The sequence below is a fragment of the Coregonus clupeaformis genome, unplaced genomic scaffold (genome assembly GCF_020615455.1).
Source record: "Coregonus clupeaformis isolate EN_2021a unplaced genomic scaffold, ASM2061545v1 scaf0827, whole genome shotgun sequence".
NCBI lineage: Eukaryota > Metazoa > Chordata > Actinopteri > Salmoniformes > Salmonidae > Coregonus > Coregonus clupeaformis.
The window spans coordinates 183,689-211,688 of NW_025534282.1; the positions used below are offsets into that span (position 1 = coordinate 183,689).

At 46.4% G+C, this 28,000-nt stretch overlaps 1 protein-coding gene across 1 annotated transcript; it reads left to right on the forward strand.

The window, feature by feature from the left end:
* Positions 1–27,988, forward strand: LOC121562708 (receptor-type tyrosine-protein phosphatase-like N). The gene is given in 13 exon segments (XM_045216853.1): positions 1–42; positions 9,099–9,308; positions 17,018–17,098; positions 17,100–17,246; positions 17,718–17,865; positions 18,156–18,229; positions 18,337–18,414; positions 19,389–19,508; positions 20,121–20,287; positions 25,061–25,114; positions 25,521–25,585; positions 25,740–25,813; positions 26,745–27,988. Coding segments are annotated over 13 exon segments (1,332 nt in total). The 3' UTR covers positions 26,817–27,988.
* The last annotated feature ends 12 nt before the right edge of the window (positions 27,989–28,000 follow it).

Here is a 28,000-nt window from a genome sequence, read left to right on the forward strand (position 1 = left end):
ATGGGACGGCTTCTGGGTCCGGATCCGGACCGCGGTCCGCCTGTTAGTGACCTATGGTCTAGAACATGCCAGTGTTCCCTCCCTGTATGCCCGGTGCATTGTGATAGATGGACGCCTACAAATTACTTGATAGCAAATTTGACCATTACTACCCAAAAATAGGCATTTAGGCGACGAACCCAACACAAGGGAACATAACTGAACATGATCTATTCATTTTATACTAGAGTGAATTCATAGTGGTTTAAAATGAATTGAAAGCTATATGTGCTTCTTTAAACCATTAGCTATATGAAAACGTTGTGTGCAATGGTTTATGGAGGTATATAGCGGTCAAAATTAATTTAAACTATTGGATTTGTAGGTAAAGCTCAAAATTAACATAACAGTTCAAGAGGTATATCCTTGAAAGCATCAGCTCTAGCCTTTAGCTCAGTGCAGATGTTGCCTGTAATCCATGTTTTCTGGTTGGGATATGTATGTACGGTCACTGTCAGGGCGTGCTGTAGGTGCAATGGTGGAATCAAACGCAGGACTCAGAACGATATTCCAAAGGCTTGTATAACTGCCCAAACTAAGGCAAAAGGACAACTTTGCCCGAAGGCGAAAAATACGCACGAAGGCGAAAGTAACAGAGCACAAACAGGTGCGACAAATGGTAACTGCGCACAAACAGGTGCGAAAATACTCCAGCGCAGTGGAGAGAAGCTCAACCGAGCAATACACACAACTGACGGAAATTAATTACACACAACACTAGACAAACACAACGAGAAACTTATAGGACACTAATTACGCCAAAACAGAAACAGGTGTGGAAACAAACAGACAAAAGCAAACGAACATGAAACATACAGCGGTGGCAGCTAGAATTCCGGAGACGACGAACGCCGAAACCTGCCCGAACAAGGGAGAGAGGCAGCCTCGGCCGAAACCGTGACAGTACCCCCCCCTTGACGCGCGGCTCCAGACGTGCGCCGACTCCGGCCTCGGGGACGACCAGGAGGACGCGGAGCAGGGCGCGTCGGATGCCCCCGATGGAATTCCGTCAGGAGCGACGGGTCCAAAATGTCTCTCCTCGGCACCCAGCACCGCTCCTCCGGACCGTACCCCTCCCACTCCACTAGATACTGGAGACCCCCCATCCAACGTCTCGAATCCAAAATGGACCTCACGGAGTACGCTGGTACCCCCTCGATGTCTAATGGGGGCGGAGGAGTCTCCAAGATCTCATTTTCTTGGAGTGGGCCCGCTACCACCGGCCTGAGAAGGGACACATGGAACGAGGGGTTAATACACTTATACTCCACAGGTAGCTGTAATCTATAACATACCTCGTTCAACCTTCTCAGGACTTTAAACGGCCCCACAAACCGCCGACCCAGTTTCCGACAGGGCAGGCGGAGGGGCAGGTTTCTGGTAGAGAGCCAGACTCGATCACCAGGTGCGTACACCGGTCCCTCACTGCGGTGGAGATCAGCGCTCGCCTTCTGACGTCGGAGGGCCCGCTGCAGGTGGACGTGTGCAGTGTTCCACGTCTCCTCCGAGCGACGCGCCCACTCATCCACCGCAGGAGCCTCGATCTGGCTCTGCTGCCAGGGTGCCAGAACCGGCTGGTAACCCAACACACATTGAAATGGAGTTAGGTTAGTGGAGGAATGGCGTAGGGAATTCTGGGCCATCTCGGCCCAGGGAACGTACCTTGACCACTCCTCCGGCCGGTCCTGGCAGTATGTTCTGAGAAACCTACCCACATCCTGGTTTACGCGTTCCACCTGCCCATTACTCTCCGGGTGGTAACCCGAGGTGAGGCTCACGAGACCCCCAACCGCTCCATAAACGCTCTCCAGACTCTGGAGGTGAATTGGGGACCCCTATCAGCCACAATGTCCTCGGGTACCCCGTAGTGCCGGAACACATGGGTAAACAGTGCCTCGGCAGTTTGTAGGGCAGTAGGAAGACCCGGCATGGGGAGCAAACGACAGGCCTTAGAGAACCGGTCCACAACGACCAGGATGGTAGTATTCCCTTGGGAGAGGGGAAGGTCTGTTATAAAGTCCACAGAGAGGTGGGACCATGGTCGTTGTGGAACGGGCAGGGGTAGCAACTTACCCCTAGGTAGATGTCTAGGCGCCTTACACTGGGCGCACACCGAGCAGGAGGAAACATAAACCCTCACATCCCTTGCCAACGTGGGCCACCAGTACTTGGCACTAAGACAGTGCACTGTCCGGCCGATACCCGGATGTCCAGAGGAGGGTGACGTGTGAGCCCAATGGATCAATCGATCCCGAACCTCGAGCGGAACGTACTTCCGACCCTCCGGGCACTGTGGTGGACTAGGGTCGGTGCGTAACGCCCGCTCGAGTTCAGCATCGACCTCCCACACTACCGGTGCCACCAGACACGACTCAGGCAGTATGGGAGTGGGCTCCACGGACCTCTCCTCCGTGTCATACCGCCGAGACAGCGCATCTGCCTTGCCATTCTGTGACCCAGGGATGTACGTGATCTTAAAAGTAAACCTGGTCAAGAACATACTCCATCTTGCCTGGCGAGGGTTCAGCCTCCTCGCCGCCCGGATGTACTCCAGGTTACGGTGGTCCGTCAAAATGAGGAAAGGGTGTTGAGCCCCCTCAAGCCAGTGCCTCCACACCTTTAGAGCCTGTACCACGGCTAACAGCTCCCTGTCCCCTACGTCATAGTTCCGCTCCGCCGGACTGAGCTTCTTAGAATAAAAAGCACAGGGGCGGAGTTTAGGTGGCGCGCCAGACCGTTGTGAAAGCACGGCTCCTAAACCGGCCTCCGACGCGTCCACCTCTACCTGGAACGGCAAAGAGGGATCCGGATGTGCCAGCACCGGGGCCGAGGTAAACAGGTCCTTCAGCCTCCCAAACGCCCTGTCCGCCTCGGCCGACCACTGCAGACGCACCGGACCCCCCTTCAACAGAGACGTGATGGGAGCTGCCACCTGTCCAAAACCCCGGATAAACCTCCTGTAGTAATTTGCAAACCCCAAAAACTGCTGCACCTCCTTCACAGTGGTTGGTGTTTGCCAATTACGCACGGCCGACACCCGGTCTACCTCCATCTTCACCCCCTGACGCAGACAACTGATAACCCAAAAAGGAGACCGACTCCTGGAAAAACAGACACTTCTCTGCCTTCACATACAGGTCGTGCTCCACCAGCCTCCGCAACACTCTACGCACCAGGGCCACATGCTCGACACGGGTAGGCGAGTACACGAGAATGTCATCAATGTACACCACCACCCCCTGCCCCTGCATGTCCCTGAAGATCTCATCCACGAATGATTGGAAAACTGACGGAGCGTTCATCAACCCGTATGGCATGACCAGATACTCGTAATGGCCCGAGGTGGTACTAAAGGCTGTTTTCCATTCATCACCCTCCCTGATGCGCACCAAGTTGTACGCGCTCCTGAGATCTAATTTCGTGAAGAAACGCGCCCCATGCAACGACTCAGTCATGGTCGCAATCAGCGGGAGTGGATAACTATACTTCACCGTAATCTGATTGAGACCACGGTAATCGATGCACGGGCGCAAACCACCATCCTTTTTCTTCACAAAAAAGAAACTCGAGGACGCAGGGGAAGTGGAAGGCCGTATGTATCCTTGTCTCAGAGATTCGTCTATGTAAATCTCCATAGCTTTCTTCTCCTCCTGAGACAGAGGATACACATGGCTCCGTGGGAGCGCAGCTCCTGCCTGGAGGTCTATCGCACAATCCCCCTGCCTATGGGGTGGCAACCGCGTCGCCCTCGCCTTACTAAACGCAATAGCCAAATCCCCATACTCAGGTGGAACGTGCAATGCGGGCACCTGGTTTGGACTCTCCACCGAGGTAGCCCCTACGGAAACGCCCAAACATCTACCCACACACTGAGCAGACCACTCCATCAGAGCCCTCTCCTGCCACGAAATAGCTGGGTTATGGGTACTCAACCAGGGCATGCCCAGCACCACCGGATACGCAGGAGAGTCAATCAGGAACAGCTGAATCATCTCCTGATGATCCCCCTGCGCACACATCCTAAGTGGCGCCGTGACTTCCTGATTAAGCCCGTACCCAACGGACGACTATCTAGGGCATGAACGGGGAAAGGAACATCAACAGGAATAAGGGGAATCCCTAACGCTAAACAAAACTTTTTATCAATAAAATTCCCAGCCGCGCCTGAATCTACCAGCGCCTTATGCTGGGAATGAGGTGCTACCTGTGGAAAACTTACAGGCATACAAAAATGGGCAACAGTGAGCTCTGGGTGAGTGGGGCGCCTACTCACCTGGAGGGAATCCCCAGTGCGGGACCTGTCGTCATCTCCCCTAGGAGGCCATCCCCAGCACCTAGCCGCGGTGTGTCCTCCCCGACCACAGTTGGTGCAGTGGATGGACCCCCTAGCCTGCCGACTCCTCCTCTCTCTAGCGCCAGCGCCCCGAGCTCCATAGGACACGGCTCGGAGGCGCTGGAGGGTGAATGGACGGACCCTCCGCAGGACGTCCCGCGGGTAGCCAGTAGGTTATCCAGCCTGATGGACATGTCGACCAGCTGGTCGAAAGAGAGGCTGGTGTCCCTACAAGCCAGCTCCCGACGGACGTCCTCTCGTAGGCTACATCTGTATAGATCGATGAGGGCCCGATCATTCCACCCTGCATCTGCCGCTAGAGTACGGAATTCGAGAGCGAATTCCTGGGCACTCCTCCTCCCCTGCCGGAGGAAGACCAGACGCTCCCCGCCGCTTTCCCCTCCGGGGATGGTCAAACACCGCCCTGAAGCGGCGGGAGAACTCGTCGTAGGTAATCGTCGTGGCGTCGATCTTCCTCCACTCCGCGTTGGCCCACTCCAACGCTTTTCCGGCCAGGCAGGAGATCAGGGCGGACACGCTCTCATGCCCCGAAGGTGCCGGGTGCACTGTGGCCAGGTATAGCTCCACCTGGAGTAGGAATCCCTGACACCCAGCCGCGGTTCCGTCGTAGGCCCTCGGGAGAGATAGTCGGACTCCTCGAGGTTCCGGCGCTGGAATGGGCGGGCTGGCCGATGGTGCTGGCAGGGAGGGAGGCGGTGGAGGCGTACCCCAGCCTCGGAGGGTGGAAATCACCTCCTGCAGGGCGGTCCCCATCTGCAGGATCTGATCTCGTTGGTCCCGAAACTGGGCCTCCAGTCTCGTCTGGGCTGCTTCGGCTCCTGCTGATTCCATTGATGGTGTGTAATTCTGTCAGGGCGTGCTGTAGGTGCAATGGTGGAATCAAACGCAGGACTCAGAACGATATTCCAAAGGCTTGTATAACTGCCCAAACTAAGGCAAAAGGACAACTTTGCCCGAAGGCGAAAAAAATACGCACGAAGGCGAAAAGTAACAGCGCACAAACAGGTGCGACAAATGGTAACTGCGCACAAACAGGTGCGAAAATACTCCAGCGCAGTGGAGAGAAGCTCAACCGAGCAATACACACAACTGACGGAAATTAATTACACACAACACTAGACAAACACAACGAGAAACTTATAGGACACTAATTACGCCAAAACAGAAACAGGTGTGGAAACAAACAGACAAAAGCAAACGAACATGAAACATACAGCGGTGGCAGCTAGAATTCCGGAGACGACGAACGCCGAAACCTGCCCGAACAAGGGAGAGAGGCAGCCTCGGCCGAAACCGTGACAGTCACCTTGGGGACGACATTTTCGATGCACTTATTAATGAAGCAGGTGACTGATGTGGTAAACTCCTCAATCCCATCGGATGAATCCCGGAACATATTGTAGCGACCCGCACAGACAGCTGTGTGTTATGTGTTAGGCTAGTAGATGGTTGTGTTGTACCTACCAGTACCCAGTGTTCGCAGGGTCCGACATGTCAATCAACCTGCTATCTGCCAATCACGGGAATGCCTGGAATGTTCTGATGCCGGGCATCCTGGCGGTTGGCGGAGTGGCGTGGAGGGGGGTTGGGCAGGGGGATGGAGCATTGGAAGTTAAGACCAGGTTTAGCCTTTGTTCTCTCTCTTTTTACGTCTGGGCTTCACAAGAGAAGGTCACGATTGGCTTGTGGGTTATCTTTCATTTATTTGGCGTGGGCTACGGCCAAACAGTAGCCTGTGTAAAGTTGGTTTAATAAACCGTCCATTCGTAAACTCAATCCTCTGTCTGGACAGTTGTTCTTTTATGATCTAGTCAGGTCATTACAATATTCCAGTCTGTGCTAGCGAAACAGTCCTGTAGTTTAGCATCGCTTCATTGGACCACTTCCTTATTGAGCGCTTCACTGGTACTTCCTGTTTGAGTTTTTGCTTGTGTTAAGTTGCGTCAATTCAAATCTGGTATAGGAACAAAACGAGGTCAATACACGTCTTCTAAAATAGACTAGTATTTTAATTAATGCAAACACTTGAATGGTAAATATGATGTTCGTATATACGGGCCCACTGAAAAACCACGCAGGGCAGTCAGATAACTAACTGTCCCAACCCAAAATTATTATTTTAATACTCTGACAGAGATAGTTCCTGCTCCAAGCAGGCCTATCAGAGTAGAGACTGAGCGTGGTTTAGACTTACTGAGCCTATCATCAGCAAACAGTAGACATTTGACTTCAGATTCTAGTAGGGTGAGGCCGGGTGCTGCAGACTGTTCTAGTGCCCTCGCCAATTCGTTGATATATATGTTGAAGAGGGTGGGGCTTAAGCTGCATCCCTGTCTCACACCCCGGTTCTGTGGAAAGAAATGTTTGCGTTTTTTGCCAATTTTAACCGCACACTTGTTGTTTGTGTACTTGGATTCTATAATATCGTATGTTTTCCCCCCAACACCACTTTCCATCCATTTGTATAGCAGGCCCTCATGCCAAATTTGGTTTGTTTGTTTGTCAATTAGGGTGTGCAGGATGAATATGTGGTCTGTCGTACGGTAATTTGGTAAAAAGCCAATTTGACATTTGCTCAGTACATTGTTTTCGCTGAGGAAATGTACGAGTCTGCTGTTAATGATAACACAGAGGATTTTCCCAAGGTTGCTGTTGACGCATATCCCACGGTAGTTATTGGGGTCAAATTTGTCTCCACTTTTGTGGATTGGGGTGATCAGTCCTTGGTTCCAAATATTGGGGAATATGCCCGAGCTGATGATGATGTTGAAGAGTTTAAGTATAGCCAATTGAAATTTGTGGTCTGTATATTTTCTCATTTCATTTAGGATACCATCAACACCACAGGCCTTTTTGGGTTGGAGGGTTTGTATTTTGTCCTGTAGTTCTTTAAATGTAATTGGAGAATCCAGTGGGTTCTGATAGTCTTTAATAGTTGATTCTAAGATTTTTATTCGATCATCTATATGTTTTTGCTGTTTGTTCTTTGTTTACATTTACATTTTAGTAATTTAGCAGACGCTCTTATCCAGAGCGACTTACATTTTTAGTGAGTGCATACATTTTTCATACTTTGTTATAGGGCCAAAAAGATTGGAGAAGTGGTTTACCCATACATCTCCGTTTTGGATAGATAGCTCTTCGTGTTGTTGTTTGTTTAGTGTTTTCCGATTTTCCCAGAAGTGGTTAGAGTCTATGGATTCTTCAATTACATTGAGCTGATTTCTGACATGCTGTTCCTTCTTTTTCCGTAGTGTATTTCTATATTGTTTTAGTGATTCACCATAGTGAAGGCGTAGGCTCAGGTTTTCTGGGTCTCTATGTTTTTGGTTGGATAGGTTTCTCAATTTCTTTCTTAGGTTTTTGCATTCTTCATCAAACCATTTATCACTGTTATTACTTTTCTTTGGTTTTCTGTTAGAGATTTTTAGATTTGATAGGGAAGCTGAGAGGTCAAATATACTGTTTAGGTTTTCTACTGCCAAGTTTACACCTTCACTATTACAGTGGAACGTTTTGTCCAGGAAGTTGTCTAGAATGGATTGAATTTGTTGTTTCTTAATTGTTCTTTGGTAGGTTTCAACACTACTTTCCTTCCATCTATAGCATTTCTTAATATTATTCAGTTCCTTTGGCTTTGATGCCTCATGATTGAGTATTGCTCTGTTCAAGTAGACTGTGATTTTGCTGTGGTCTGATAGGGGTGTCAGTGGGCTGACTGTGAACGCTCTGAGAGACTCTGGGTTGAGGTCAGTGATAAAGTAGTCTACAGTACTACTGCCAAGAGATGAGCTATAGGTGTACCTACCATAGGAGTCCCCTCGAAGCCTACCATTGACTATGTACATACCCAGTGTGCGACAGAGCTGCAGGAGTCGTGACCCGTTTTTGTTGGTTATGTTGTCGTAGTTGTGCCTAGGGGGCATATGGGGGAGGGAATGCTGTCACCTCCTGGTAGGTGTTTGTCCCCCTGTGTGCTGAGGGTGTCAGGTTCTTGTCCAGTTCTGGCATTTAGGTCGCCACAGACTAGTACATGTCCCTGGGTCTGGAAATGATTGATTTCCCCCTCCAGGATGGAGAAACTGTCTTCATTAAAGTATGGGGATTCTAGTGGGGGGATATAGGTAGCACACAGGAGGACATTTTTCTCAGTTGAGATAATTTCCTTTTGAATTTCTAACCAAATGTAAAATGTTCCTGTTTTGATTAATTTAATAGATTTAGTTAGGTCTGCTCTATACCAAATTAGCATACCCCCTGAGTCCCTTCCCTGTTTCACACCTGGTAGTTCACACCTGGACCCTCTGAAGACAACTACCTTCTTAACAACATCTCTATAAACAAACAAGTATCTTTAGTGACATACTACTACTAATAATAATAATAATATTAATCATCATCATCATCATCATCATCATCATCATCATCATCATAACCTTTTCCCTTCCTCTTTCTCTCTCTTTCTCTCCTCTCTATTTCCCTCTATTGTCTCTCTGTCTTCCCTGTGTCTTCCCTCTCTATCTGTCTTCCCTGTCTCTCTGTCTTCCCTGTCTCTGTGTCTTCCCTGTCTCTCTGTGTCTTCCCTGTCTCTCTGTCTTCCCTGTCTCTCTGTCTTCCCTGTCTCTCTGTCGTCCCTGTCTCTCTGTCGTCCCTGTCTCTCTGTTCTTCCTCCTCTTCCTCTCTCTCTCTCTCTCTCCCCCTTCAGAGGAGCGAGGGTGATGGGCTGCCCCATGCCACGCGGGTGAAGGAGGGCTCCAGCGGGCTGGTACTGGCGCTGGTGTCCATGGCGTGTGTGGGCGGGGTGGTGGTGGTGGCGCTGACCATCGCCTGTCTCAGACACCACACTCAGCAGCTGGCCTCAGGGAAACTGGGCCTCGGACCCGAGGGAGGACCAGAGACACACTTTGACTACCAGGTAAGAGAGGAGACACATTGTGTGTGTGTGTGTCCCAAATGACAGCTTTATCCCCATATAGTGCACTTCTTTTAAACCAGAGCGTTATGGGCCCATGTCAAAAGTAGTGCAATATATAGGGAACTGGTCTAAAGTAGTGCACTATATAGAGAACTGGTCTAAAGTAGTGCACTATATAGGGAACTGGTCTAAAGTAGTGCACTATATAGGGAACTGGTATAAAGTACTGCACTATATAGGGAACTGGTCTAAAGTAGTGCACTATATATGGAACTGGTGTAAAGTAGTGCACTATATAGAGAACTGGTGTAAAGTAGTGCAGTAGATAGGGAACTGGTCTAAAGTAGTGCACTATATAGGGAACTGGTCTAAAGTAGTGCACTATATAGGGAACTGGTCTAAAGTAGTGCACTATATAGGGAACTGGTGTAAAGTAGTGCACTATATAGAGAACTGGTGTAAAGTAGTGCACTAGATAGGGAACTTGTCTAAAGTAGTGCACTATATAGGGAACTGGTCTAAAGTAGTGCACTATATCGGGAACTGGTATAAAGTAGTGCACTATATAGGGAACTGGTATAAAGTAGTGCACTATATAGGGAACTGGTATAAAGTAGTGCACTATATAGGGAACTGGTCTAAAGTAGTGCACTATATATGGAACTGGTGTAAAGTAGTGCACTATATAGAGAACTGGTGTAAAGTAGTGCAGTAGATAGGGAACTGGTCTAAAGTAGTGCACTATATAGGGAACTGGTCTAAAGTAGTGCACTATATAGGGAACTGGTCTAAAGTAGTGCACTATATAGGGAACTGGTGTAAAGTAGTGCACTATATAGAGAACTGGTGTAAAGTAGTGCACTAGATAGGGAACTTGTCTAAAGTAGTGCACTATATAGGGAACTGGTCTAAAGTAGTGCACTATATCGGGAACTGGTCTAAAGTAGTGCACTATATAGAGAACTGGTGTAAAGTAGTGCACTAGATAGGGAACTGGTGTAAAGTAGTGCACTAGATAGGGAACTGGTCTAAAGTAGTGCACTAGATAGGGAACTGGTATAAAGTAGTGCACTATATAGGGAACTTGTCTAAAGTAGTGCACTATATAGGGAACTGGTCTAAAGTAGTGCACTATATAGGGAACTGTTCTAAAGTAGTGCACTATATAGGGAACTGGTCTAAAGTAGTGCACTATATAGGGAACTGGTGTAAAGTAGTGCACTATATAGGGAACTGGGGTAAAGTAGTGCACTATATAGGGAACTTGTCTAAAGTAGTGCACTATATAGGGAACTGGTCTAAAGTAGTGCACTATATAGGGAATAGGGTGCCATTTGGAACCTGAGACACACTTTGGCTACCAGGTAGGAGAGGTTAGAGCCTTCTATGTGGCCTTCAATATTAGACTCGGGGACAGGCTAGGCCTCAGTTAACAGGAAAGACTGCGGGGTCTCAATCGTGGTGATGACGATCATGATGACGCTTTCCTGCTTCTCGTGGGCCCGTGAAAGGCCAGTGTGTCTATGTGTGCGGATGACAACACTACACACGTCAGCTTTTACAGCGAGCGAAATCACTGCAACACTTAACAAAGAGCTGCAGTTAGTTTCAGAATGGGTGGCAAGGAAGAAGTTATTCCTAAATATTTCAAAAACTAAAAGCATTGTATTTGGGACAAATCATTCACTAAACCCTAAACCTCAACTACATCTTGTAATAAATAATGTGGAAATTGAGCAAGTTGAGGTGACTAAACTGCTTGGAGTAACCCTGGATTGTAAACTTTCATGGTCAAAACATGTTGATACAACGGTAGCTAAGATGGGGAGAAGTCTGTCCATAATAAAGCGCTGCTCTGCCTTCTTAACAGCACTATCAACAAGGCAGGTCCTACAGGCCCAAGTTTTGTCACACCTGGACTACTGTTTAGTCGTGTGGTAAGGTGCCACAAAGAGGGACCTTGGAAAATTACAATTGGCTCAGAACAGGGCAGCACGGCTGGCCCTTAAATGTACACGGAGAGCTAACATTAATAATATGCATGTCAATCTCTCCTGGCTCAAAGTGGAGGAGAGATTGACTTCATCACTACTTCTTTTTGTAAGAAGTGTTGACATGCTGAATGCACCGAGCTGTCTGTTTAAACGACTAGCACACAGCTCGGACACCCATGCATACCCCACAAGACATGCCACCAGAGGTCTCTTCACAGTCCCCAAGTCCAGAACAGACTATGGGAGGAGCACAGTACTACATAGAGCCATGACTACATGGAACTCTATTCCACATCAGGTAACTGACGCAAGCAGTATAATAATATTTTAAAAAACAGATAAAAATACACCTTATGGAACAGCGGGGACAGTGAAGAGACACACACACACACATGATAAGACACACACTCTACACACATGGATGTCGTATTGTAAATATGTGATAGTGGAGTAGTGCTATGAGGGAACACTCTCAATGTGTTCTGAAAAGTGTTATGAAATGTAATGTCATGTAATATTTTAAATTGTATATAACTGCCTTAATGTTGCTGCTGCCTTGGCAGGAACTAATGAGGATCCGTAATAAACCCCAGGAAGAGTAGCTGCTGCCTTGGCAGGAACTAATGGGGATCCGTAATAAACCCCAGGAAGAGTAGCTGCTGCCTTGGCAGGAACTAATGGGGATCCATAATAAACCCCAGGAAGAGTAGCTGCTGCCTTGGCAGGAACTAATGGGGATCCATAATAAACCCCAGGAAGAGTAGCTGCTGCCTTAGCAGGAACTAATGGGGATCTATATTAAACCCCAGGAAGAGTAGCTGCTGCCTTGGCAGGAACTAATGGGGATCCATAATAAACCCCAGGAAGAGTAGCTGCTGCCTTGGCAGGAACTAATGGGGATCTATATTAAACCACAGGAAGAGTAGCTGCTGCCTTGGCAGGAACTAATGGGGATCTATATTAAACCACAGGAAGAGTAGCATCGTGACTAAGAACAGCCCTTAGCCGTGGTATGTTGGCCATATACCACACCTCCTCGGGCCGTATTGCTTTAATTCTACCACGGCTTTCAGACAATCAGCATTCAGGAGTCTAATCACCCAGTTTATAATAACATTTTTCTATTTCCTTTTAGAATACATCCCTCCTTTTACTATGATGTCTGACGAGGGCCCTGGACCTCCCTATTTGTAATATTTCTACCAATATTGCCCTAAAAATAAATACTTTACCCAAGAGAATAATGATATTTCCCATTGACTGATTGTGGTTTTTCAGATCCCCCAACAATACAGTTTGCAGGTCCATCTGAACCCTGATGTTATGACATAACAACCATTCCTGGACCTGACTCCAAAAGCGAGCCACCGATGGACAGTGCCAGAAAATATGTTCTATTGATTCTGTTTCGTCGTGGCAGAGTCTGCACAGGGCTGACTGTTCAATGCCCCATGTATTGAGCATTCCTTTTATAGCATGTATTTTGATATAATAGCTTAAATTGAAATGAAACTATTTATGTGTCAGTTCCAGTGGCGGCTCCTGAAAAAATTCTCAGGAGGGGCAATTTTTCTGATGATTTAGGTGACCTACACACATTTAAAAAAAGATATGTCCAGCAACAACATGAAGACAGGGGCAGCATATAAGTCAATACCAGAAGCATTTATTGACTGATCTCAAAAGTGTTGGCTTACCAGGGTTGGTGGAGCCCTCAGTTTCATCTTTGCCTCGCAAAGCTAACTCAAACACTCCGCAAAACTTCACACACTGGATTAGCCGGCTGAGGATGTGGCGGTTCTTGCTAATGTCGTAGTAAATATATTTGTTATAGTGAATATGGAATATGATATGTTGAGTAAAATGTTGTGCTAAGATCTATTTAGGTCAGGAGCTGGTTATAAGTTCTGTTCCTATCCAATAACAATGGACAAAAGGGTCCTATCTTGTCAGCCTTGTCAGCAGGTGGCCAAGGACAACACCCACGCCATAGGCCTCTCAGTTCTTCCAACTCACGAGTTCTTGCTCTGAGGACACACACACACACAAACACACACACACACACATCATCACTGTTAAACACACACACACACACACATCATCACTGTTAAACACACACACACACACACACAAAAAATCCCCTCTCTTAGGCTGAACATTTGAAGACAGAGAACCCGACTCAGAGCCAATGCAACAGTGACAGTAGCCTGGAGGTGACCTCGCCCAACTCATCAGGACCAATCAGAAGATCAGAACTACTAGATTGAACCTACTTCATTTATTGCATAAAATGTCTGCACACAATGTTTCGGGGCTCTCTTCAGAAATAATAATAATAATAATAATAATAATAATATGCCATTTAGCAGACGCTTTTATCCAAAGCGACTTACAGTCATGCGTGCATACATTTTTGTGTATGGGTGGTCCCGGGGATCGAACCCACTACCTTGGCGTTACAAGCACCATGCTCTACCAGCTGAGCTACAGAAAGTGGATACTCATGGATGCGCATTGCAATTGTAAAATGTCAACACAATTGGAGACACCACGTCATTTTTGGAGACATGTTATTGACAGTAAACTATTGTAGATGCGACTGCTAACTAAATAAAACATTTTAGCTGGCTAGCTAATCATCTTAGCTAAATGTGGGGCAAACAATTCAGTTATTTACCGTTAATTTGAGGGATTGGGGTGAAAGAAATCGAGTTACATAGTGATACTTTACGATATACTGTATTGACAATATCGCAATATTTTAGCGCTAGTTGGCTGTACCTGCACCAAAACACCATTATTGTTCCTTCATAGCTTGTTCTCAATCTTTTCACATTGGGAGCCAATTAGTTTTCAGCACTTTTATTTCCATGACTGATCAAAACTCGTTCTCATGGCTTTCTGATCCCTCTGCAACAGACATATGGTGCGCAATAAAATCACAGTATCGAATCGCAATATGTATAGAATCATGAGACTCGCAATGCTGATGCATATATCTTATCGTGAGGTTCCTGGCAATTCCCAGCCCAAGTTCATTTGCCACAACAAATCTCTTCGCTAGCAAACGCGATGTCTTCTCCAAAACGACAATGTGTCTCCAGCAATGTTTACTTTTTTGACGTTCTATGGCATCTCCACTTTCCAAGCATATATGACCACATGTAATATTTTGGTAAGTGATGCAAATAGTGAACTATGTAGGGCCAGGATGTAAAATATATGTAGCTGCAGCAATTTCTCTTATCTGATATGGTAAGTAATGGGGCTTAATTTATAGCTCCCTAAGAGTTTGACGAACGGGTCCGTGAACGCGATTCCAGATATATTTACCTCTGAATAAACTGCCTTTATTACACCATATCCACATCCAGTAAACTTGTGATTATCAACACTAACCTCATCGTTGTGGCGGCGGACAGCTAGGCTGTATCCCTCGTCATCCAGTTGAGTGAGTGGCAATGTCTTTTTTCGTTCGTACCAATTTTTGGAAAATCCTCGGGTGTAGGACTTTCCGCCTTTAGTAGAAACCTGTTGAATTATTAAATTTGGTCTGGGAGGTCCTAATTGTTTCGTTGCCAATTTATCTTAATTTGTTCGCCGACAAAAAGGAACTTCTTTCAAAGACACAATCGAGTTGGACTGAAGCCTAGCCATTTTGATAGTAGTAGTGAATTGATTGAGGCTGCTACCTGGTCTTTTCTTAGTTACGTTCATTCGTGGTTACGTTATGTATGACGAAAGCGCGTAAGTGCAAGCCCACAGACACCCATAGAGAATGTATTGAAAGCTTTGAAATGTGAAACAAATAGATTTTACATGACAGGCTATGAGAGACTTCTGGGCGATTTTCAACCTGACTGAAATCGCCCAAAAAACGGGCGGGGCCATTTGAAGCACGACTTTAGCCTGATTTGACATTTAGTGGCTGGCAGATCAGACGTGAACACTGATAACTGCTGTTGCCGTGATATAATTTTTTATAAATTTATTAAAAAAAATATATATATATATATATTTTTTTATATATAATTGATTAGAAAAAAAATCCCTTCCTTTTCCCGTTTGGCAGTGCGTCGCCCATATCGCCCTATTGAACAAGCCGTCCCTGGTCAGTTCATAGACCCGATGCGTAAGTAATGGGACATCAAAGCCCTGTTCCCAACTGACTTGAATTTTATGCTGCATTGCTGTCAAAACTTTTGACTTGAAGTGATACATTTTTCGATTTATACTAATCGTTTTAAGCCATTTATGTTTTTTTTTACGGGTGGCAGGCAGACTAATTCTTTAATTTATTTTTTAAGTAATTGCCTCTTCCAATATTGTGGCAAAGCCACGATGAGTTGGTTATCATTTTGTATTGAGCATACATCTCCATACTCAGGGAGAAAAAGGTGTAGAGTCACGCGCAGAGCGCGGCACGTGTTTATTTCACCTTTGCAGAAGGCAGGAATCGTGGTCACGGGCAGGCAATGGTCATACACAGGTAGGCAAACAGGCAGGTGAAACAAAACTAGGACTGAAGGCTATAACTGGTTCTCACAAACGAGCTAGGAAAAGGCTTAGTAGAGTCAAACCGAATATTACCTCACAAGGTACAAACAGAAAGAACTGAACTAAATAAGGAGCTGATGAGACCAGGTGAGTAACTAACACAGGTGAAATCAATGAACAAAAATGAAAGACAGGGCTACATTCAAGAACACAAAGAAACAGGGCTACGTTCAAGAACACAAAGAAACAGGGCTACGTTCAAGAACACAAAGAAACAGGGCTACGTTCAAGAACACAAAGAAACAGGGCTACGTTCAAGAACACAAAGAAAAGGGCTACGTTCAAGAACACATACAAACAGGGCTACGTTCAAGAACACAAAGAAACAGGGCTACGTTCAAGAACACAAAGAAACAGGGCTACGATCAAGAACACAAAGAAACAGGGCTACGTTCAAGAACACAAAGAGACAGGGCTACGTTCAAGAACACAAAGAAACAGGGCTACGTTCAAGAACACAAAGAAACAGGGCTACGATCAAGAACACAAAGAAACAGGGCTACGTTCAAGAACACAAAGAGACAGGGCTACGTTCAAGAACACAAAGAAACAGGGCTACGTTCAAGAACACAAAGAAACAGGGCTATGTTCAAGAACACAAAGAAACAGGGCTACGATCAAGAACACAAAGAAACAGGGCTACGATCAAGAACACAAAGAGACAGGGCTACGTTCAAGAACACAAAGAAACAGGGCTACGATCAAGAACACAAAGAGACAGGGCTACGTTCAAGAACACAAAGAAACAGGGCTACGTTCAACAACACAAAGAGACAGGGCTACGTTCAACAACACAAAGAAACAGGGCTACGTTCAAGAACACAAAGAGACAGGGCTACGTTCAAGAACACAAAGAAACAGGGCTACGTTCAAGAACACAAAGAGACAGGGCTACGTTCAACAACACAAAGAAACAGGGCTATGTTCAAGAACACAAAGAAACAGGGCTACGTTCAAGAACACAAGGTGAACTAAGAAAACAAATACAGAACCTTACACATACACCGTTGTTAGTTGCTTGTATTACATTTTACCGTAACATGTCTCTATTTATTTTCTCACAAGTTGTGATGATAAATCATAATTATTGCTGATGAAAGTGATTAGCTTCTCATTTGCGTTTTGTTTAACGGAATCTCTTTCTGTTGACTTTCCCAGGAGCTCTGCAGGCAGCACATGGCAGCCAAGACGTCGTTCAGTCGTCAGGAGGCGGTGGGTGTGGGAGCGGGGGGGCCGGAGGGGGACGGACACGTCCAGGGTGAGCAGTGTGTCGTCCCAGTTCAGCGACGGACCCCAACACAGCCCCTCCTCACACAGCAGTACACCCTCCTGGAGCGAAGAGCCCGCCCAGTCAAACATGGACATCTCTACTGGTCACATGATACTGGTCAGTATCAGGGTATGGGGTCATTATATTTACTACTGGTCAGTATCAGAGGGTATGGGGTCATTATATTTCCTACTGGTTTGTATCAGAGGGTATGGGGTCAATTATATTACTACTGGTAAGTTTCAGAGGGTATGGGGTCATTATATTTCCTACTGGTCAGTATCAGAGGGTATGGGGTCATTATATTTCCTACTGGTCGGTTTCAGAGGGTATAGGGTCATTATATTTCCTACTGTTCAGTATCAGAGGGTATGGGGTCATTATATTTCCTACTGGTCAGTTTCAGAGGGTATGGGGTCATTATATTTCCTACTGGTCGGTATCAGAGGCTTTATCTGTGTCCAGGAAACGGGCCCTCATTGTTTAACTATTGATCATGGAGCTTTAAACAGCTGGTATAATATGGGGAGGAGAACTCTGTTCTTAACGTTAGTGTTCCTCTCTGTCTCCTTCTCCCCCCCTCCCCAGGCCTATATGGAGGACCATCTGAAGAATAAGGACCGTCTGCTGAAGGAGTGGGAGGCTCTGTGCTCCTACCAGGCTGAACCCAGTGCTGCTACAGTAGCACAGAGTGAACCCCACCTGGAGAAGAACCGCTGCCCTGACTCTCTGCCCTGTGAGTCTTATATACCTCTCCTCTGGTTTATCCTCCAGTCTTGGGCTGGGATTTTAACAAGCACATATTAACCTGTGCACTGTGTTTGACTTAAAGTGGATTTCTGCTTGAGCTGGCATCTGCACAGCGTTCAGAGCAAGCGTGGTCTCCGCAAACGTCAGGGAAATTGCCTTCAGAAGCCTATTGCTGTGCGCAGGCCGTTAATCTGCGTTAGATTGAATCCAGGCCTACATAATTATATCTGCGATCCTCTTCTAGAGCTCGGTTAGTTACTACCTGTTCTGTTCCAGATGATCACTCCCGTGTAAAACTGAAGGCAGAGAGCAACTCCACCAAGGAAGACTACATTAACGCCAGCACCATAGTAAGATCTCTTGCTAGTCTCATCACTGCTCTTACGGTGCTGATGGTATAGACTTTGTCCTGTGGTTGGCACAGACGTCACTCATATCCTCTCTCTGTAAAACCCAGATTGACCACGACCCTCGACTGCCTGCTTACATCGCCACCCAGGGACCACTGGCACACACCATCGCTGACTTCTGGCAGGTCAGTGGTACACACCATCGCTGAATTCTGGCAGGTCAGTGGCACACACCATCGCTGACTTCTGGCAGGTCAGTGGCACACACCATCGCTGACTTCTGGCAGGTCAGTGGCACACACCATCGCTGACATCTGGCAGGTCAGTGGCACACACCATCGCTGACTTCTGGCAGGTCAGTGGCACACGCCATCGCTGACTTCTGGCAGGTCAGTGGCACACACCATCGCTGACTTCTGGCAGGTCAGTGGCACACGCCATCGCTGACTTCTGGCAGGTCAGTGGCACACACCATCGCTGACTTCTGGCAGGTCAGTGGCACACACCATCGCTGACTTCTGGCAGGTCAGTGGCACACGCCATCGCTGACTTCTGGCAGGTCAGTGGCACACGCCATCGCTGACTTCTGGCAGGTCAGTGGCACACACCATCGCTGACTTCTGGCAGGTCAGTGGCACACACCATCGCTGACTTCTGGGAGGTCAGTGGCACACACCATCGCTGACTTCTGGCAGGTCAGTGGCACACACCATCGCTGACTTCTGGCAGGTCAGTGGCACACACCATCGCTGACTTCTGGCAGGTCAGTGGCACACGCCATCGCTGACTTCTGGCAGGTCAGTGGCACACACCATCGCTGACTTCTGGCAGGTCAGTGGCACACGCCATCGCTGACTTCTGGCAGGTCAGTGGCACACACCATCGCTGACTTCTGGCAGGTCAGTGGCACACACAGTACTCTGAGGAATTTTCAGCTTGAGTCAGCTGACCCAAAACGTTGAAGGAAAGCACTTTAATAGCACATGAATAAACTGAAACTTGCAAAAGATCAGAACTGGGCTTCCTGTGTAAACGCAGCTATGGCGACACGGTTGATTTAGAAGGAAAATGGGGCAGTAACTATGGCCCTAGTCTGGCATGTCAATCACAGTGTATACCAGTACAGTCCGGTGTGTGACAGTGGGTCGTTGTACCATAGATGGTGTGGGAGAATGGATGCACAGTGATAGTGGTGATGACTGCCCTGGTTGAGGACGGAGACACTCAGTGTGTTCGCTACTGGCCTGACGAGGGATCCTCCCTCTACCACATCTACGAGGTGAGTGGTTTATATATCTATAGCTATAGATGATTTAATATCACTCGGTGGCCTCTTTAACACAGTAGTACTACAGTATTATTAGAACGACTGCAGTAGAATGGTGGGTGGATCGGCCGCGGCTATGTGTACCCATGACTGTGCCAGTCAATTACCATGGTTTGAGAGGTATTTTCCTTCTAGAAATCATCTGTACGTACCACATTGAGTAGTGCTGTTACCGTAATTATAGAGACACGCTATAGATTAGTGGGTCTCAGTCCTGGTCCTTTGTTTTTGCCCTAGCGCTACACACCTGATTCAAATCATTCAAAATCTGATGACGAGTTGATGATTTGAATCAGGTGTGTGTGCTGGGGACAAAACTAAGGACCAGGACTGAGAACCACTGATCTAGAAGCGTATCTCTGAATTAACACCACTACTCAATGTGGTACATGCAGATTTTGTAAGTCGCTCTGGATAAGAGCGTCTGCTAAATGAAGTAAATGTAAATGTACAGATGATTGCCGATCCACCCACCATTCTACCGCAGTCGTTCTAATTATATTGTGGTACTACTGTGTTAAAGGGCCACTGAGTGATATTAAATAATCTTTGTTCCCTACCAAGGTGAACTTGGTCTCTGAACACATCTGGTGTAAGGACTTCCTGGTTCGTAGTTTCTACCTGAAGAACGTGCAGACCCAGGAGACTCGTACCCTGACACAGTTCCACCTGCTCAGCTGGCCCGCCAATGGAATCCCCACCTCCACACGCCCTCTGCTGGACTTCCGCAGGTACTGCAGATGTTGTCTGTTGGTGCATCTTGACATAAACCACTGGGGAGCATCACTTATTTCACTGCAACTTAACTGCTCTTGATAGAATAACTGCTCTTGCTAGTATCACTGCTCTTGCTAGTATCACTGCTCTTGCTAGTATCACTGCTCTTTAATAAGCTTTACGTATCGGCTCTGACGAAGGCCTTGAGGCCGATATGTAAAGCTTATTAAAGAGCAGTGATACTATCAAGAGCAGTGATACTAGCAAGAGCAGTTATTCTATCAAGAGCAGTGATACTATCAAGAGCAGTGATACTATCAAGAGCAGTGATACTATCAAGAGCAGTGATATTCAAGAGCAGTGATACCATCAAGAGCAGTGATACCATCAAGAGCAGTGTGTGGGTTTCTTCTTCTTTCTCATATTATTCAGCTGTTACCATGGCACCTGCAACAAAGACAGCTCAGATGTGGGAGTGCCTTTTGAATTTTGAACTGCAACTGAACTACCATGACCCTGCCCTGCCGGTTTTGCTGTGTATGTAGCTGGCTGTTGATGACTGTGTGGCCAGGCCAAGTACTGCCCTATGTAATGACTGTGTGGCCAGGCCAAATACTGTCCTATGTAATGACTGTGTGGCCAGGCCAAATACTGTCCTATGTAATGACTGTGTGGCCAAATACTGTCCTATGTAATGACTGTGTGGCCAGGCCAAATACTGTCCTATGTAATGACTGTGTGGCCAAATACTGTCCTATGTAATGACTGTGTGGCCAGGCCAAATACTGTCCTATGTAATGACTGTGTGGCCAGGCCAAATACTGTCCTATGTAATGACTGTGTGGCCAAATACTGTCCTATGTAATGACTGTGTGGCCAAATACTGTCCTATGTAATGACTGTGTGGTCAAATACTGTCCTATGTAATGACTGTGTGGCCAGGCCAAATACTGTCCTATGTAATGACTGTGTGGCCAGGCCAAATACTGTCCTATGTAATGACTGTGTGGCCAGGCCAAATACTGTCCTCTGTAATGACTGTGTGGCCAGGCCAAATACTGTCCTATGTAATGACTGTGTGGCCAGGCCAAATACTGTCCTATGTAATGACTGTGTGGCCAAATACTGTCCTATGTAATGACTGTGTGGCCAAATACTGTCCTATGTAATGACTGTGTGGCCAAATACTGTCCTATGTAATGACTGTGTGGCCAGGCCAAATACTGTCCTATGTAATGACTGTGTGGCCAGGCCAAATACTGTCCTATGTAATGACTGTGTGGCCAGGCCAAATACTGTCCTATGTAATGACTGTGTGGCCAAATACTGTCCTATGTAATGACTGTGTGGCCAAATACTGTCCTATGTAATGACTGTGTGGCCAGGCCAAATACTGTCCTATGTAATGACTGTGTGGCCAGGCCAAATACTGTCCTATGTAATGACTGTGTGGCCAAATACTGTCCTATGTAATGACTGTGTGGCCAAATACTGTCCTATGTAATGACTGTGTGGCCAAATACTGTCCTATGTAATGACTGTGTGGCCAGATACTGTCCTATGTAATGACTGTGTGGCCAGATATTGTCCTATGTAATGACTGTGTGGCCAGGCCAAATACTGTCCTATGTAATGACTGTGTGGCCAGGCCAAATACTGTCCTATGTAATGACTGTGTGGCCAAATACTGTCCTATGTAATGACTGTGTGGCCAGGCCAAATACTGTCCTATGTAATGACTGTGTGGCCAGGCCAAATACTGTCCTATGTAATGACTGTGTGGCCAGGCCAAATACTGTCCTCTGTAATGACTGTGTGGCCAGGCCAAATACTGTCCTATGTAATGACTGTGTGGCCAGGCCAAATACTGTCCTATGTAATGACTGTGTGGGCCAAATACTGTCCTATGTAATGACTGTGTGGCCAAATACTGTCCTATGTAATGACTGTGTGGCCAAAATACTGTCCTATGTAATGACTGTGTGGCCAGGCCAAGTACTGTCCTATGTAATGACTGTGTGGCCAAGTACTGTCCTATGTAATGACTGTGTGGCCAAATACTGTCCTATGTAATGACTGTGTGGCCAGGCCAAATACTGTCCTATGTAATGACTGTGTGGCCAGGCCAAATACTGTCCTATGTAATGACTGTGTGGCCAGGCCAAATACTGTCCTATGTAATGACTGTGTGGCCAAATACTGTCCTATGTAATGACTGTCTGGCCAAATACTGTCCTATGTAATGACTGTGTGGCCAAATACTGTCCTATGTAATGACTGTGTGGCCAGGCCAAATACTGTCCTATGTAATGACTGTGTGGCCAGGCCAAATACTGTCCTATGTAATGACTGTGTGGCCAGGCCAAATACTGTCCTATGTAATGACTGTCTGGCCAAATACTGTCCTATGTAATGACTGTCTGGCCAAATACTGTCCTATGTAATGACTGTGTGGCCAAATACTGTCCTATGTAATGACTGTGTGGCCAGGCCAAATACTGTCCTATGTAATGACTGTGTGGCCAGGCCAAATACTGTCCTATGTAATGACTGTGTGGCCAAATACTGTCCTATGTAATGACTGTGTGGCCAAAATACTGTCCTATGTAATGACTGTGTGGCCAGGCCAAGTACTGTCCTATGTAATGACTGTGTGGCCAAGTACTGTCCTATGTAATGACTGTGTGGCCAAATACTGTCCTATGTAATGACTGTGTGGCCAGGCCAAATACTGTCCTATGTAATGACTGTGTGGCCAGGCCAAATACTGTCCTATGTAATGACTGTGTGGCCAGGCCAAATACTGTCCTATGTAATGACTGTCTGGCCAAATACTGTCCTATGTAATGACTGTCTGGCCAAATACTGTCCTATGTAATGACTGTGTGGCCAAATACTGTCCTATGTAATGACTGTGTGGCCAGGCCAAATACTGTCCTATGTAATGACTGTGTGGCCAGGCCAAATACTGTCCTATGTAATGACTGTGTGGCCAGGCCAAATACTGTCCTATGTAATGACTGTCTGGCCAAATACTGTCCTATGTAATGACTGTCTGGCCAAATACTGTCCTATGTAATGACTGTGTGGCCAAATACTGTCCTATGTAATGACTGTGTGGCCAGGCCAAATACTGTCCTATGTAATGACTGTGTGGCCAGGCCAAATACTGTCCTATGTAATGACTGTGTGGCCAAATACTGTCCTATGTAATGACTGTCTGGCCAAATACTGTCCTATGTAATGACTGTGTGGCCAGGCCAAATACTGTCCTATGTAATGACTGTGTGGCCAGGCCAAATACTGTCCTATGTAATGACTGTGTGGCCAGGCCAAATACTGTCCTATGTAATGACTGTGTGGCCAGGCCAAATACTGTCCTATGTAATGACTGTGTGGCCAGGCCAAATACTGTCCTATGTAATGACTGTGTGGCCAGGCCAAATACTGTCCTATGTAATGACTGTGTGGCCAGGCCAAATACTGTCCTATGTAATGACTGTGTGGCCAGATACTGTTCTATGTAATGACTGTGTGGTCAAAAACTGTCCTTTGTAATGACTGTGTGGCCAGATACTGTCCTATGTAATGACTGTGTGGTCAAAAACTGTCCTTTGTAATGACTGTGTGGTCAGATACTGTCCTATGTACTATGGGGTGCTGTTTGAGCCTTGCAAGATTAATGAAGCAACTGTGTATATTTGCCTTCATTTTTAGTTTGAGCTCATGTTTTTCCACTTCTTTGTCCTTCCCTGATTGCCTCCTTTAATCTAGCCATTTCTCTTTCCTAGTAAATCCTTACCAACCTCCCTCACTACCTTTCTCTTTCTCTCAGTCCTCTCTCTAGCTCCTTCTCTGGTTATTCCTCTCTTTCTCCCAGTGATAGTGGTCAGCTATTGGTCCTTGGGGTTCCCACGTCTTCCAGTGATAGTGGTCAGCTATTGGCCCTTGGGGTTCCTACGTCTCCCAGTGATAGTGGTCAGCTATTGGCCCTTGGGGTTCCCACATCTTCCAGTGATAGTGGTCAGCTATTGGCCCTTGGGGTTCCCACATCTCCCAGTGTCATTTTTGTGATTTGCAGCTAGTAGTCTGGGTCCAGTTGCATAGTCACAAAAATGATCATTGGCAGGTGTGACTGCAGCAGGAGTCGACACTGGCCGGATAGTCCATCCGTCGCCCTTGGGGTTCGGATAAGAATTCAAGTTAGTTACAACACATTAGTCTTTGAGGTTGAGGTTAGAGAAACTCCCTTCCTTTCTTTCTTTCTTTCTTTCTTTCTTTCTTTCTTTCTTTCTTTCTTTCTTTCTTTCTTTCTTTCTTTCTTTCTTTCTTTCTTTCTTTCTTTCTTTCCCACTGATGGGTTGAGTTTCTCTAACCTCAACCTCAAAGACTAATGTGCTGTAACTAACTTGAATTATTATCCAGGCCTCCAGGCAGGCAGAGATGGGAACCTTGTTTCTCTGTGTATATTTTAAGATCAGTAAAGCAGTAACAGTACTTGTATGCAGCATCCGATCTAGACTTGTCAGTTAAAATGACATGTTGTGATATTGTTCTCCTCCCTCCCTCCCTCCCTCCCTCCCTCCCTCCCTCCCTCCCTCCCTCCCTCCTACCACCCCTCCCTCCCTCTCTCTCAACCACCCACCAACCCTCCCTCCCTCTCTCCCACCCACCCACCACCCTCCGTCACTCCCTCCCACCCCCCTCTCTCTCTCTCTCTCTCTCTCTCTCCCTCCCTCCCTCTCCCCCACCCCCCTCCCTCCCACTCCTCTGACTCCCTCTAACAGGAAGGTGAATAGGTGTTACAGAGGTCGATCCTGCCCCATCATCGTCCACTGCAGGTAAACCTACAGCTCTAACCTAGTTTCTCTATACATAGGGAAAATACTTAGCCTGGTCCCAGATCTGTTTGTACTGTCTTACTAAACTTCTATGGTCATTTTCATTGACAATGAACCATAGGAGTTGGCTGTACAGCCCATAAAGATGTGGGACCAGGCTAGAAGAGACAACCTGTGCTTTATATTCGGTCTGTCAAATCAAACTCCTCTACAATGTACCATTGCTACTGTGTGTCTCTATTGTGTCTCTAAGGAATATAATTATAGAAAGTGCTTGGAACCTCTGGCAATTTGACTGGTAAACTCATCATTGACTTGAATGGGTAGGCCTGTTCTATAGATTCTATATCTGTGGTCTTTATGACATGCTGTGTGATCTGATGAGGTATTTCTCTGTCTCATACAGTGACGGCACTGGCAGAACTGGAACCTACATCCTTATTGACATGGTCCTCAATCGCATGGCTAAGGGTGAGTCAGACATCTTGATCTTGTCAGACATCTTTGATAGTTTGGCCTTGTAGTTTATATCACTAGATATATACTTTATATAGTATTGTGAATCATTGACTCCATGTTGGTGAATATGATTTTTCACGTCATAATGCGCATTGTGTGTTTCCAGGTGTGAAGGAGATTGACATTGCTGCGACATTGGAACACATTCGGGACCAGAGACCGAGCTTAGTGCACACCAAGGTATGGCCTTCTCAACTACACTGAGTGTACAAAACATTATGAACACCTGCTGTTTCCATGACATAGACTGACCGGGTGAATCTAGGTGAAAGCTATGATCCCTTATTGATGTCACTTGTTAAATCCACTTCAATCAGTGTAGATGAAGGGGAGGAGACAGGTTAAAGAAGGATTTTTAAGCCTTGAGACAATTGAGACGTGGATTGTTTATGTGTGCCATTCAGAGGGTGAATGGGCAAGACAAAATATTTAAGTGACTTTGAACGGGGTATGGTAGTAGGTGCCAGGCAAACCAGTTTGTGTCAAGAACTGCAACGCTGCTGGGCTTTTCACGCTCTACATTTTTCCATGTGTATCAAGAATGGTCCACCACCCGAAGGACATCCAGCCAACTTGACACAACTGTGGGAAGCATTAGAGTCAACATGGGCCAGCATCCCTGTGGAACGCTTTTGACATCCTGTAGAGTCTATGTCCTGACGAATTGATGCTGTTCTGAGGGAAAAAGGGGGCGCAACTCAATATTGTTGTTTTTTGTAAGATTTGATGAGATTTTTTTAAACAATAGAAAACATACACAAACATCCACAACACACAAACATCCACAACATCACACAAACATCCGCAACATCACACAAACATCCGCAACATCACGCAAACATCCGCAACATCACACAAACATCCGCAACATCACACAAACATCCACAACATCACACCTGCCCAGACCCACTAGCACACACCCCCCATCTCCAGCGCCCACATCACTCTCCGCCACATGGCCTCAGACTGCACCATCTCTCCGTCGCCCACACACACTTTCAACATTTAGATAATAAAGCACTTTGACCTTTCGATTGTGTTAACGGCGGAGGATCGGTTGATTTCTCTCTGTATATCTGACAGTCTCCCTCCCTCTCTGTCTCCCTCTCAGGACCAGTTTGAGTTTGCCCTGACCGCCGTGGCTGAAGAGGTCAATGCCATCCTGAAGGCTCTGCCACAGTGAACCCTGCTATATCTACCACCTCAACCACCGGTGCCACCTGTGCCAACAACCAGGGAGGAACTACATTTCCCAGAGTGTATTGCTATTACTGAAGCCTGGTTTGTGCTGTCTCGCCAACTCCTGTAGTCATTGTCACACCAAGACCAGCACAAACAGATCTGGGACCAGGCTTCTGTTATTATGCTTTCATAACTAAATTAAATGTGGTTTCAAAGAATTCTGTAGATTATTCAGATCAGACAAGAACACTTCAAATGTACGGTAAGGACCCCTTTACAGTGTCTTGTCATTGGATTGTATGTTGAGATCTGCCTCTTGAAATACTGTGACTTGATACTGTAACATTTCTCCTTTCTCACTCTGATCCTCAGTCTCAGACATGTCTCACTACAATTACCATCTGCTGTCATTGAGATGTTGTATTACCATGTTCCCTCCTGATCTGCTGTCATGGAGATGTTGTATTACCATGTTCCCTCCTGATCTGCTGTCGTGGAGATGTTGTATTACCATGTTCCCTCCTAATCTGCTGTCATGGAGATGTTGCATTACCATGTTCCCTCCTGATCTGCTGTCATGGAGATGTTGTATTACCATGTTCCCTCCTGATCTGCTGTCATGGAGATGTTGTATTACCATGTTCCCTCCTGATCTGCTGTCATGGAGATGTTGTATTACCATGTTCCCTCCTGATCTGCTGTCATGGAGATGTTGTATTACCATGTTCCCTCCTGATCTGCTGTCATGGAGATGTTGTATTACCATGTTCCCTCCTGATCTGCTGTCGTGGTGATGTTGTAAAACCAGTCATTGTACTCTAGTAGGTATCCATCCACATGGCATAACAGCATGAGGCCCATGGCTCATACACTTTTTTAATGCAAGAAGACAGAGACCCTGACTATGGCGAGGGTGAAGTGAGTGACATTCTAGTGTATCATACGATCCACCAGTTTCTCTAAGGGGCTGGTGTTTGCCTCTAACATGATTGTCTGTTATTCAACTGGAACTATAAACCCATTGCTTTATTTCTATTCATTTTGTAATGGGATTATTACTGTATACTGACTACCTGAATCATATATATATATATATATATTAGTGTCTTCAGTGTTACTGTAAAACCTCTGTTATTTTTGTAAATAATTCACCTCATTATTTCTTAAATGTTTATTAATGTAGCA